This window comes from Hetaerina americana, unplaced genomic scaffold (assembly GCF_022747635.1).
Source record: "Hetaerina americana unplaced genomic scaffold, ioHetAmer1.1.p SCAF_10, whole genome shotgun sequence".
NCBI classification, from domain to species: Eukaryota; Metazoa; Arthropoda; class Insecta; order Odonata; family Calopterygidae; genus Hetaerina; species Hetaerina americana.
In genome coordinates this window covers 17,381,943-17,395,902 of record NW_027286070.1, presented here as the reverse complement: position 1 = coordinate 17,395,902, position 13,960 = coordinate 17,381,943, and the positions used below count along the sequence as shown (strand labels likewise).

The 13,960-nt window shown below is 37.0% G+C and overlaps 1 protein-coding gene across 2 annotated transcripts; it reads right to left on the bottom strand.

The window, feature by feature from the left end:
- Positions 1 to 338: 338 nt before the first annotated feature.
- Hyls1 (Hyls1 centriolar and ciliogenesis associated) lies at positions 339 to 3,899 on the bottom strand. 2 transcript variants are annotated; one of them, XM_071597147.1, is made up of 6 exons: positions 3,850 to 3,899; positions 3,567 to 3,733; positions 3,321 to 3,483; positions 3,074 to 3,234; positions 1,557 to 1,732; positions 339 to 719 (listed from the first exon to the last, which is right to left on the bottom strand). In XM_071597147.1, exons 2-6 carry the CDS (start codon positions 3,661 to 3,663, stop codon positions 672 to 674), a joined length of 645 nt encoding a protein of 214 aa, XP_071453248.1. In that variant the 5' UTR covers positions 3,664 to 3,733; positions 3,850 to 3,899; the 3' UTR covers positions 339 to 671. The 2 variants fall into 2 exon arrangements, with proteins under 2 accessions (XP_071453248.1, XP_071453240.1); XM_071597139.1 differs by having other exon boundaries at positions 3,567 to 3,770; positions 3,850 to 3,884.
- Positions 3,900 to 13,960: the final 10,061 nt, after the last annotated feature.

The window sequence follows — 13,960 nt, the reverse complement described above, 5'->3', positions numbered from 1 at the left end:
TTAATCCTGTTGTTTGGAATTAATGTCAATTACCTGGCTCTAATCTTCTGAATATTTACGGTATATATAGCCACAGGCAATTATGATTTCATGTATTCATTGGCTGTTACCATCTATTAGTGTATGGATATAGACTTTTTCCACACAATGTATATAATTTTTATATACACACAAATGCGCGGCATCTATACACGTTCAAGATAACTATGAAGCCCTGGGCATGCAATATTTATTCCAATTCATGATAACTACTAAGTTAAGGGTGCGCATTATCAATGGGAAAATACGGTAATTTTATTTTTAGCCATAAAGTAGAAATAAAAAATAGACACTTCGATGGAAAAAATATTCTATTTGATACTTGTATGTACAAAGAGTCAGAGCAGTAGTTATAACAAAAATTACGGTCATTCTCCCAAGAATTGGGCATTTCATATCACAGTGATTCATATACATGTATATACACATAAGCCGCACCACAAGCATTCTTAGTACACATTAAATACACCTACAGTATCCAGTGATACAATTATTCACAACATTTAATAAGCAATACAATATTTAACCCACAGAGAACATGTGAACTGCAATAACAATTGTATGGTAGATAACAAAAGAACTAAGTCTAAGCTAGTTAAAAATCAGTGCAGCAAACACCACTCCTCCATTTGTCACTTTCTAATATTTCGAGAACTACGACCAGAGGCTTGTGACATTGGCTGAAATAAAAAGAAAACATTTAATTATCAATACCACACTAATGATAAACTGAAATCTTACAGTGTGAACTGATAAATGTGATCCATCTCATTATTAATAGACAAAAGTCTCTCAGCAAAAGAAAGTAAGTTTCTTTGTGATGTATGCAAGGTAAATAAAGGCACATTTACAATTGGGATAATTAAAAACATGGAGCAAACACTAGCTTCAAGTCTGGCCGCTGAATCTTTCCCATTCTGGTTGATAGGTTTTGGATTCACCACATGATAGGGCTGAAATTTACATTTAAGAATACTTGCAAACGTTTTTAAAAAATTGTCTCAGGGTAAAAAATAAATCAAGGTAAAAATTAATTCAGGGAGCAAACAAAATAATTGAGCCTCAACAATGATAAAATATTTTTGTATGATGTACTATCTCAATATAACCTGAATTTTACGTGTACACAATAATTGAGAATTGTTACTCTTGGTATTGTCAAAGAACAATTTCAAAACCTTCTTGAGTGACCCCTCTAAAAGAGAAGAATTAAACCATGCATCAAGTGGTCCCAGGCTTCATTGTTTGTTGCAACCCTCCTTTCCTCTGGAAGAAAAGAGGCTTGCTCAGCACCTCTACAGGCCTCCACATCATTTACTTTGGAGCAACTATTTATTCTCTAAACCAGTCAAAAATCTATCCTGCTGCATTACACCGACAAACATGATTCCTTAATTTGTTTCTTTTACTATCTAACTCTGTACATCAATAAGCATGAATCAGCTTCAGCGATAATATTCTCTAAAATTAACATGGAGTAAAATGTGAAAACTTACTTGATAACTAATTATACATACCCGAGGGCTGGGATCATCTCCAAGCATTTTCTCTCTCACCGACCAACGAAGCTTCTTGTGGGGTTCTTCACCTGGAACCTTTTGTTTATTCCAATGCTCTTGATACCAGTGGTAAAGTGTAACGGGGTCACTTTTAATGACTCCAGGTGGTTGGTTCAATTTCCATGACTTGATGACTGTATGACAGAAAATTTCAATTAAGTAATGAATGGCCTTTTTCTTAACTTTCCAAGTAACGGCCACAAATATCATTACACACAAGACCACAAAATGAGACAAAAAGGCCCATTACATGTACATTCATTTTAAACTCATTTATTAAATAAATAGTTATTTAATGTGAAAATGCTCACTTTCTAGCAAAATCTACCATTTTAGCATCACTGCTTGTAATACTCCCTAAAGACCCAATCTTTGCTCTGATACCTCCACATTTGTCCTAAGCATGAGGAGAAGGTCACTGGCCTCACTCAGCAAAATTTTATGCATACCTCGGTGATTACCTCTTCGACATCAACAATTAGGAAAGATATTGAGACAAAATGGGAAACTTCAAAGCCAATCTTCAAAGAACACGATATGAAGACAAATGATTCCCACAAGCAGTTCATGCATTCTTAATTTATACTCTGTACAAGAGGAAAGAAATAATCAAATAAACTTAGAAAGAAGTAGTGTTACAATTAGTGACAGAGGTTGGTGAAGAAGAAACAATGTTATTTCATTATTTGCTACCACAACTATGTAACAATACCTCCCATTCCCAGTATTTAACACAATTATTTGTTTAGTTTTAAATAAAAATTGGAGATAGTAACCGGACACATTGGTGGAACCAACTTGCCTGATTTGAATTGGAAATGTTTTTTTTTCAACAACCTGGGAGTAATAAAGATAATATGCATTATAAATTTATACATGCAACATACTGACACACCATGGTACTGATGTTTCTTTATTATTTACTAAACCCAAATAAGTGGCAGTCTTAATTTTAAACATAGTAAAACATATGTTTTAACACCATATAAAACAAGGATTGTAACAAAGCCATAATTCATCTAAACATAGGGTTGAAGAAAGGTATGCGAAAACGTGATTATATTTCCAAATGAAATATCATCAAAGTTGACATTTTGATTCCAACCTGGAAAATGAAATGAATGAAAACTCATAATTGATAATATGCTATCCTTAAACAACAGGTGCCACCAAAGTTTGCTACTCCTCCTCCGTTTCCAGTCTGTTTCAATGTGGCTTTGGCATCAATACATCCTTATTGGATTGTATTCACTTGAGATTAAGAAAACTGAGATATAGTCACAGAAAACTTATTCAAACTTACAAAGATATATTAAACTATACAATGGTGTTAAGTAATTCATGCTCATTGGAGAGAGATTTAGAGATATTTAAAATCAGTACGGGCATACTGGCAGTTTACCTCAGTTTGAACGACTTATATGATTGGAAACATCAATTTTTACGTAATTCAGATAGAGATGCACAAAACTTACATGATTTGGGCTTCTTTTCTTCAATAAATTTTGAATTTAGAGATCTAGTATGCATGGGCTTCGTAACAGCTTTCTGCGATGTTTTTGGATGCCGAGGAAGGTCAATTGAATCAGAACTACATGATGATAACAAATCACTTGAAAAGTCAGTTTCTCCAAACCTGCAAAAAGGAACAAGTCAAAACATGAATATTTATATATTTTCAAGTATCGATAATGCAGATCAAAGTGTAACTCTTAAACTGACTTTGAGCTATGCCCTGATGTAACCTGGGAGTTCAGACGTACGCAGGATATTTCACTACTACTTGAATATGAGCTATCATAAGAACTGTCAGCGGGCTTCACCAAGCTTTCTTCTTCATTGCTATGAATCTTCTTTTGGTCGTGCTTAATAAGTTTCTTCAAATCTATCAAAAACAACATGCTGAGGTAGACAATCTTCAAGAAACACTTTGATTGTATGTCATGTACTAAAAAATACAATCCAAACCTTTAATGAATTCCTTAAGCTGTTTTTCTGAAATATTTCGGTATCCGAGAAGCCTCAACTCATAGAGAACTTCTCCCGGGTCGCAATACAGAGACATTGACAGAGGTAAAAATACAATTCAACGGGAAAAGTCGACACTACCAACCTCGTACCCACCACCTGTACGCCTAAAGTGGGTTTAAATTAACCGAAGAATTTCCAGAACTGCTGAAACAAATAGTTTCTTACTCTTGGGAAGAAATATCTGTCATATCATACAATAATTTATGGGTAAATAACTCACCAAAGTCAGACACTTACAACGTACATTCGTTCAACCACATTCAAATAGTTTCCACAAACTAACACATGATGACGCCACAATTGAGTAGTTGCAGCGCTAGGCCAATTAATACAATTCATGAAGACAATAACAGAAAATATTCAAAGAGATGAAATTATCATCCTGGTATTGTGTTTTATCACATTATTTACATCACTCCAATTTACGTATTATTTCGGGCAAAGATGAATTCTAAAGGTAGGAGTGATCTGAGCCACCAATTTAGGTTACCTAACGAAGATGTGTGATAATTTACCCTTTTATTTAATTTTCATTATATCGCGTATATTTGCTCGGAGACCAGAGAAAAACATGAATATGACATTCACTTTTGGGCCAATACGTCGTCTGAATGGCATTATCCCCGTTGGTATAGCTTTAAATGTATGCTTGCCAAGTACTCGAATTCATGGAAAATGCATCCTATTCTCGTCCAAATTAAAGTTACCGGCAACCTCTTCTCTGTTTATCTTACACTCATTAGATTATTGACTACGGCGAGCTGGCTGCCAACACCTTTTCGGCTAAGATTGTAAAGTAATATCAACACTCAATTGATGCCTATTTCATTTCATTCGTTTTCAGTGGAAAATGTCGACATACTCGTTTAGAACAGCCTAATCATATTACTGGTTAAACTTAGCCCCAGGGAGACCGTCATGATATTTGGTTAGACAAGTTCATTTTATTTAAACCCCCTTTGTGTTCATTCATTTGCATTTCGACAACTGTTTGGTCTTTTGGCCAGCCTACCACGAAAACTCAAAGAGTAGCGAAGAAAGCAATGAGGGCGATCATGGCATTGTTCATGCTACGAATGATGCACTTGGCCGAGAGAACCGCCAGAGCCGAATTAGGTAAAGAATAATTTTCGGAGGGAACAAATAATTGATACCGACTGCACTATTGAAGATGCTTTTCCTTTGTAAAGGTACAGTCGTAGGCAATTCGAAATCACTACCAAAAACGCTATCTCAGACGGGACAATTTTAAGGTCCCGTCGCCGTTAACGCTAATGGCCCGCTCGTCGAGAAAAATTAAGTTCCCTTGTACACACGAAAGCGGGTTTAGAAAAACATTTTTAATACACACATGGCATGGGTCAGTCCCCTGGGAAACCAAACACAAGGCAGTCGTGACCACCAGAACAACTCGGGAAAATGTTGGCACCTTTCTTGATTTTCGAAGACATGTATATGCAATCTAACCCAATAAGTTTTATTAGTACGATGTTTAATTGAAAATTCCCGCAAATCCAGACGTTGAATTTCGAGGCTATTTTAGCCTCATTTGTTGTGACTTCATATACGAAAGTTTAAATTTTATAGCCCAAAAATTTCAATGAAGTTTATATGCATTTATTTTAATGTCTGCATGTACTCAACTTAAGAAAGAAATAATTTTAAACTCTACTGGACTGGCCAGTAAGAGGTAGTCCATAGTACCTTACACCTTACAACTTTTTCCATCCATTTTTAAACTCCTTTCTTGTAAATGGTTTGGCAAGAAAATATACTGAAAAGATTCAAACTCAACTTTGTAGATGCATGCACCATCTCTTGCTGGCCTAACAAGTTGAGTCTAAAAGTTAGGATTTTTGCTGTGAGTTAGGCAAAAAATAATAGTAATTGGTAGTTACCATTTATGAGATATAGATTATACTGACTGAGACTAAACATAGCTACATTTGTCAGTTTCATCCTGCAAGACACATTCAGAGACCCCACATGATGTTACAATTTCTTTAATTCTGCATGCTCCATTTCTATGTATGCTGACATTAAACTGTATGTATATGAACCTACATTACAAAACTTATATAATTGGGCTAAAAAGTGCATTGAAAAAATAACTTTACCCAAAAGTCAGCGCTCATTTTGGCATGAATGCAGTGATATTTAGCAAAATCTACGCTAACAACAGATAGTTCACTTCAAATGCACTATGAAACTTTAAAAAATCTCCGGCTGAACTCTGCGAAAGCACCGGCAGATTCCTAGTTAGTTCTTGCTAGGACTCCCACAAAAATGGTGTAGTTTCAATGACCCACCAGGAATACTCCGTGTTCATTACTTAAAATAATCAGACTACACATATCGCTAAGAAGAGTGGAGGGAGAGTCGTGATGGGAAGTGTGATACGTAAAGCCACAAACAGAGGCTTGGGTACCCTTTATCACCACACATTTAATATGTATTACAAAGGAAGACTGATGGCAGCAGTTAAAGGGGAATGGGTTAGCAAGAAATTGTGTATGTGCTTTGGGGGGATAAGTAAAAGGAAGAGAAATTAGGCCAGGGCCAAGGGGGAATGCTGACCAAGCCCAATGAGGGAGACCAATGCCAAAGCATTTGTTGCACATCTTGACATGATGCTAAAAGAAATACTGATGAACAAATACGCATTTTGGAATTTTCAAAATAGTTAGTGGTTTTTTAAGAAATAGGCTTTCCAATTTATTGATCTTGATGCATTATAATTGTTGGCATTGAAATTAAAGGCATGAAAAAATGCAAAACATAGCCAAAGAAAAAAAAATTTATAACAAGGAAAATATCAACACAATGCTCATTTTTTAAATGCATAAACATGGTTTAGTAAAACACGTGGTACATTGTTCAGCTAAGCAGGAGAGGTGAGGCCTATTCACTGCTGAGAGATGGTTTCTCGAGTTATGTCTCATTTAGAAAATGCTACTGGTACATGGGATCCTCACACATTTGGGATGCTGAGTTTGATCACGTGGAGAGAATGGCTTTGAGGACCTAGATTTGTAAAGATAAACCAAGGAGTACATTCTTATTATTAGAGGAATGACGATGGGAGTCACTCTCTGAGTGAAGGGGAAAAAAAAATTAAACTTCATACATCTTTTAACAGACAATATGGAATAGCACCTGTAAGGTAAGGAATAGCAAAAATCCTAATTATCACTAACAGCATCTAGGGAATAATTACGTTTATTCAAATGCATTCACTTTCACTATTCTTGTATGTTTTGCTGTCAAATCCCTTCCTGCATGACATTACCATTTAATGAATGCACTGCTCATCACAATATTGCCTACCCTGCTTTGTTGTTTTCAAGCTTCTCCTTCTATCCCTCATCTCACTCTGTTAGGGTGAGCCTCACGCCATCCGCTGTCTTTAGTGCTATGTCACATTCCCTACCTGGGGCTTTCGGGGCGGAGACCATCAGTGGCATGTCCATGAGAGTATAGTTGAAATGTAGAGGAAATAGTAGAATTTTCCCCATTTACTTTTCAATTCTGCATGACATGCCTTGTAATGGTGGACTTATGTTGCTTAAATGGTTGTGGTTTTCATTCCCTTTTTTCAAATAAAAAATAACTAATTGAAGGTGACTTAGCCCTTGTTTTGAATTGTCTTCCTCCAGTGTGTTTGAAAATTTGCACATTATTTGATAATTTTTCCCTTCCTCTCCCAAATCCTTCTTTATCACTTACTCTTCCCATATGGTGCTTGCACATATTTTTGGTAGATCATGGTATACATGTAGATGTAAATGTAGAAATTGAACGCAGGTCTCTGTAGGGACAATGCCGAAAAATTAATTAGCTTTAACATACTCTCCATGTGGGCATCATCTTCAAAATCCAAAAGAGGATTATACGTATTATGAGCAATGCTCCTTGTGATGCACCATGTAAACCTCTCTTCAAAGACTTGGTTTATTACCAGTACCTTGCAAATATATATTTAATGTCCTCTTGCATGCAAAGGGTAATATTTCTCAGTTAAGTCCAACCACGATTACCATAGTCACTATACAAGGACCTACACCAGCCAATTGTCAAAACACACAATACTGCTCATGGGCCCAAAGCAATGGACTTAAGGTTATTCAATAAACTTCCCCATGAAATCAAATATGAAACAGAAGTACCTATTTTCAAGAAAAAGCTGTTCAATCTACTAAAAAATAATATCTTCTTATCTGTAAATAAATACCTGAAACCTGACCTGAATGAATAACTAAATACCTGCCGCTACGCATCAATTCCAGCTTAACCAAGTAATATGTAAATATACTAGTGTATTGCTATGTATGTATGTATGTATATACATATATATATGGATAGAGCGTTGGACTACTGACCAGAGGGTCCCAGGTTCGATTGCCGGGCAAGGCACTCTGGGTACCTGCAGCTCCACCCAAGCTATGTTTTTTTTGGGGATCAGGTCTTCCTGGGAAACCATAACCGGCACAGGGGAAAGGAACTGGCCCCCCTACCCTGATGTATGAATTTCACACGCCATATAGCACTTAGTACTGGGTGAACTCTACCATCACCTACCAAACCGACCTTCGGGTTGATTACTGTATTTATGGTTTATATATATATAATCTCTGGACAAATTAATGCATTATTATTATTCTGCTAGAGGACACAATATCAATAAAATTAGAATAAGTGCAGAACAGATAGTTTTACCTACGACTTCAAAGTTCCACGAATGGCTAGTGGTCATGATAAAGCTACCATTCTGGGTTTGAGCGAAAAGTATATTTTGTTCAATCTAAGTTGCTTCATATGTTGCCTCTACTTATCTAGCTTAATTATTTTTGTTCTTGTTACCAATAGTTGCTGGCCTTTACGTTGGGAAATATGGCTCACTAACAGAACATAGTGCATGTACCGGTAATCATCAAGATCTACGTTAGTCGAATAATTTTGACTAAAACTTAGTTTTTGGTGCTGCATGCCAAGGTGTGTCAACGCTCCCAGCCACGCACCTAGGCAGTGGCTTACAGGGTACCATACTACCTTGATCAAAAATTTCCCGGAATTTATTCAGAAAATTAAAAATACAAGTTTATTCATCTAAATCTATATTGTCCCCTTCAAAGTAATCCCCATCGACTGCAACACACTTATGCCAGCGCTTGATCCAATCCTCGAAACATTTTTTATATTCGGTTTTCGGTATGTCCATCAGTGCTTCCTGCGATTTTTCCATTACTTCCTCTCGGCTGCTAAAACGCGTTCCCCGTAATGGTTTTTTAACTCGATTGAACAGAAAGAAGTCACAGGGAGCCAAATCAGGTGAATTCGGTGGCTGTTGGATGGTATTTGTTGCATTTTTCGTCAAAAAATTACGAATAATGATAGCACTGTGCGACGGTGCGTTATCATGGTGCAAAATCCACGAGTTTTCTGCCCACATTTCTGGTCTATTTCGGCGAATTGCTTCACGCAAACGTCTCATAACGCCCAAATAATACTCTTTGTTTACTGTCTGGCCTTCTGGCAAAAATTCATGATGCACTACACCGTTGTAATCCATGAAAACCGTCAGCATTGCCTTCTTTTTTGACTGAAAACGACGTGGTTTTTTTGGTCTCGGCTCATTTGGTGAACGCCATTCACTTGCCTGATGTCTGGATTGCGTGTCGTACTCATAAACCCACGTCTCGTCTCCAGTAATGATCCTTTTGATGAATGTGGGATCGGATTCAGCCTCGCAAATCATGTCTTTTGCGACGTCAACACGGTCTCTTTTTTGCATGAAATTGAGGTCTTTTGGCACCAACTTTGCTGCTACACGACGGAAACCCAAATCATTAACCACAATGTCTTGGGCGGATCCATAGGCAATGTTCAAGTCCTCCGCTATTTCTCTGATGGTTAATTTGCGGTTATTGACCAACATTTCTTTTACTTTATCAATTTTTTCACCGACTTTCGATGTCGATGGTCTGCCACTGCGTTCATCATCTTCGATTGACTCACGACCACTTCTGAACCGCTCGTGCCACTGGTAAACGACCGTTTTTTTTAGAGAATCGTTGCCGAAACACTTTTCCAACATTTCCAACGTCCGTGCGCCACTAAATCCGTTTTTTACGCAAAATTTAATACAAGTTCGTTGTTGCAAATTTAAATCCATTTCTGCAATTGTAAAAAATCGCCAACACACACAGAGATAGATGTACTCTTGGCTACGTAACTTTTGCAAATGTCAAGTTATGACACTAAGATTTAAAGGGAATATCAACAACAGATGTACCAATTTAACAAAAAAAAACAGAACTCAAATCGGAACGATGGGAGCGCCACACGGTGGTTATTCCGGGAACTTTTTGATCAAGGTAGTATAAGCAGATGGAAAAAATAATTGTTATCACACGAACTATGCTTGCTGTTTTCATCACCACTTGATGCACTGGATTGAGAGTTGGAGTATCCATAAATTATTTTGTTTGGTTTTTTTGTTTTCGATTCCCTTTTTTCTTCATTTGACAAAATAATTTCAGGAAAACCAGGGCCTGAAGTGTAGTTATTACGATAAAATTCAAGCTGCAAAATTAGCAAAAAGTGTGGACTCCAAAAAGCCTCCTCTTGGTCAGATGATGAGCGGAAATTAACAGTTTAAAGTTAAAATAACTGTCAATATAAATTCATGCATACACATCCTTGCTGGAGTACTAGATATATATAGTAGACTTTTCTCCATCACCTGATAGATATATGCTGAGGTAAGGAGTGTTTGGAGCGTCGGTAGCCGAGGGGCCATTATGCTATCAATCAACCAAGCATAAGGGACCATGGCGAATATGTCCTATTATGTCTAAGTATCCTGCCTTGATTGTTCCGAGGGCTATCAGCATCTGCTGCAACTGGATCCATAGAACTCCTCCAGAGGGTTCAAAGTATGGGGTGTGCATGCTGGTAGTTGGGTCAATTGAGTCTCTTAAGATGGGATATTTTGCAACCTTTTTGGTAATTCTTTTTTGCTTCAAAAAGCAAGAGGAATCAACAAAAAAGTTTCAAAAAATCATCTTAAAAGACTCAATCCACCCAACTACCAGCAGGCATCCATAATCATAGGTCCTTGCTGTCCTGTGTCTTCTCGGACAGCCCTATAAAACTTGTTTTCTCTGATATTTGCAGTGTTTTACTTTCTAATTTCTCCGCACCTGAAATTTCCTATACCTTCCATCTGAATTAGTTTTCATAACTTATATTTGATTATTTGCACGTATTTTCCTCCTTGCTTTCTTTCAGTTTTTTCAACTACGTGTACAGCTCACAGATTTCACCCTTTCTTGGCACAATTTGCATAGTTATGGACAATGCCATCCAACATATTCCCCATCTCAGTTTATTATTTAATTATTTGTACGGTCTTCCTCCTAAGTTTATTTACAGGTACAGCACAACTCGTCTTCTGGTGTATGAGAACCTTGCTTTATCATTTAGTAACATATATAGATAGACTCCTCCATTAGATAGATACAATTCTCTGATATAGATAGGTAGACTCCTTCCCTCACTTTCTCTATAGTGTAAGACCATACCTTAATCTAGTGTGCTAGGCATGGTGGGGAGTAGGGGGTTTGTTGGGTGAAATCAAAAAGATGCAGGAAAGATGGATGTAAAACATATTGATTGGCAGTGGGATGTTGAAGAGTGCAATAGAGGGGAGAATGTTAGGCAGGTAAGGAAGGGGCAGGAGGAGGACAGCGATGTAGGATAATATGAAAGGAGAAAGGAAGTATATGAGGTTAAAGAGGGGCTTAAAGTAGAATATGATGTTGGGTTGTATTTTTCAGGATAGACAAGGACAGAACCTCATGAATACCCATGCAGATAACTTCTCTCATCACTTAAAAGCAACTCTTTTTTTGCCATATACAAGTTTTTTGGCTCTGGATTCCACATTCTTTTCTTGAAAAAGAGAGAATAGGCCACTCAAAAGATTAAAACCATTACCCATATTATTTCCATGAACCTGTTTCAGAATATACATTACTAATTAAAGCCATTCTTAATGTCGTCCGGAACTCTCCATTGGTTAGGGTTGTGATTAGCTCCACAGTTTTGCCTAACAACCCTGAAAATTTTTTGATTTGTTCTTGAATGAGGTTCTTCAACCAGGGTTCTAACACTGCTTGGTTTTCAATTCAGCCCCCCTATCAGTTCTATGATAGCTAACCTCTTATCCAGCAAAGGTAGGTGATTTACCTTTTCCTTTCTCAGGAACTCTCATTTAGGTAAAGATTGATTTACATTGAACCACTATAGGATTCCCACTACTGACGGCCAGCTTCAATTCTCTTTTGATGTCCATAATCACATTTAAGCAATCAAAAGTAGAATCCATGCCCATTAGGATTTGGCATTGGCCAGAGCATAGTCTGTCACTAATTTGAAAAATTAACAAAATAAATTTTAGCCCTACATGGAAATTACTCTTATGAATTCTGAACTTGAAAATCAGCATGTAATGTGGATATTTTCCCAGCAAACGATACTTTAATATACTGTATTCATATTACTTACAATGGAAGTAATTTTCCTGGATTTCAGTAGTGATACAAAATGGTTTATTTTCACAATTTATTTTCCCATTGAAATGTTCATAGAGATTGTCACTTAATTTTTTCAAAAAATGTTTCAACTATGATGAAGTAATCTTTGTTTATTTTAAAGTGAAGGCAATCCTATTTCAAGAATGTTTTACAATGAATAGCCATCTTGAAATTATATTAATTCTTAGACTACATCACATTGCAAAATAGCATTCTTTAATGATATTACATCTATGGTAGCTTTTTTCGGTTGCTCTGTTTGTACATTCCATATCCCAAACCAATTTCTTGTTTTATCGTTCTTCATTTGAATATACATTTTAGTATCACTTAATCATCCACCGCTATGAAAATTTGCAAATTAATCACACAGTACCTTCTTCCTGACCATGATATACGAGGGTCATCCGGAAAGTAGTACCCGTTCGTGAAATAAAGACACAAAAGTAAATATTAACAAACATAAAAAATTTTATTTGAAAGAGGATACTTTAAACTACTTCTCAACATAATCTCCAAGCAAATTAAGGCATTTGTCATAACGTGTGACAAGTTTCTGTATTCCTGCTGCATAGTCCTTCGCCGCCAGCTCATTGAGATACGCGAGGGACCCATCTTGCACAAATTTTTGCATAATGCAGATGGTGTTTAACAATTTCATGAACAATTGTTCGAGAAACATTGGGAAAATGCTCACAGATGTCATCAATTGTGACGCGCCGATCGTTCCTCACGAATTCGTCAACTGAGCTCACCAGTTGGTCTGTAATGACAGACGGTCTCCCCGAACGCTCATCGTCGTGTGTGTTCCCCCTCCCCATGTTGAAGTTGCGACACCACCGCCGAACAGACAACTCGTCCATTACATTGTCTCCATACACCTCCTTTAATTGGCGATGAATATCACATGGGCGAACGTTTCTTGCATTGAGGAATTTAATCACTGCCCTCACTTCACAACTGGCGGCGTTCTCAATTTTTTTAAACATTGTAAACAATCACAGAAACAACACAGGCAATGCTAGCGTCACGCAACTTGGCTCAGAGAAGGCAGACAAGCCACTGAAGCTATCTGACCTCGTCCAGCGGCTACTCGCGTCGTCAGCACTTCATGCGGCACGAACGGGTACTACTTTCCGGATGACCCTCGTAATTAAATTGATATGTTTTGGCATTTTTCATGCATACCTCTGCGTTTTGCATTTAAGCCAGCTTCTAAGGAGGGAAAGAGCTTCATTTTCAGAGACACTTAGGAATGTATATATGAAGTTCAAAAAGGATTGCACAGCAATGAACCCCTGGATTCTTACAAAGGATTGCAATTCATGATTAGTCCTCCATATGCCTTCACTGAAACTGGATGAGTTCACCTTGTACATGTTACATTTTAGAAGTCATATAAAGCATTATCGGGCCAATTGATGAGAATTATGCTTGGTGAATAAGATTCTTTCTAAGGCATGAGATTTGAGAAAGGCAGCTTAGGTTTAAAGAGATGAATGGGGTGTTTATTCAGTAAAGGGTTGCTATCTTTATTAGTTAATTCAAAATTGCTCTTAGTAATTTATTTGCTTTCACTAAAAGGTGACACATTGTGTAGGAAGCAGTTTAAGCATAGTTATGCAGTGTTTTTGGGCATTTATCAACAGTTTTGCTAAGTATAGATTCTATTTCCTAAGGTGAGCACGTTGATTAAAGGCAGCTTGAGTTCTTTCAAAGAAAGCATTCGATATT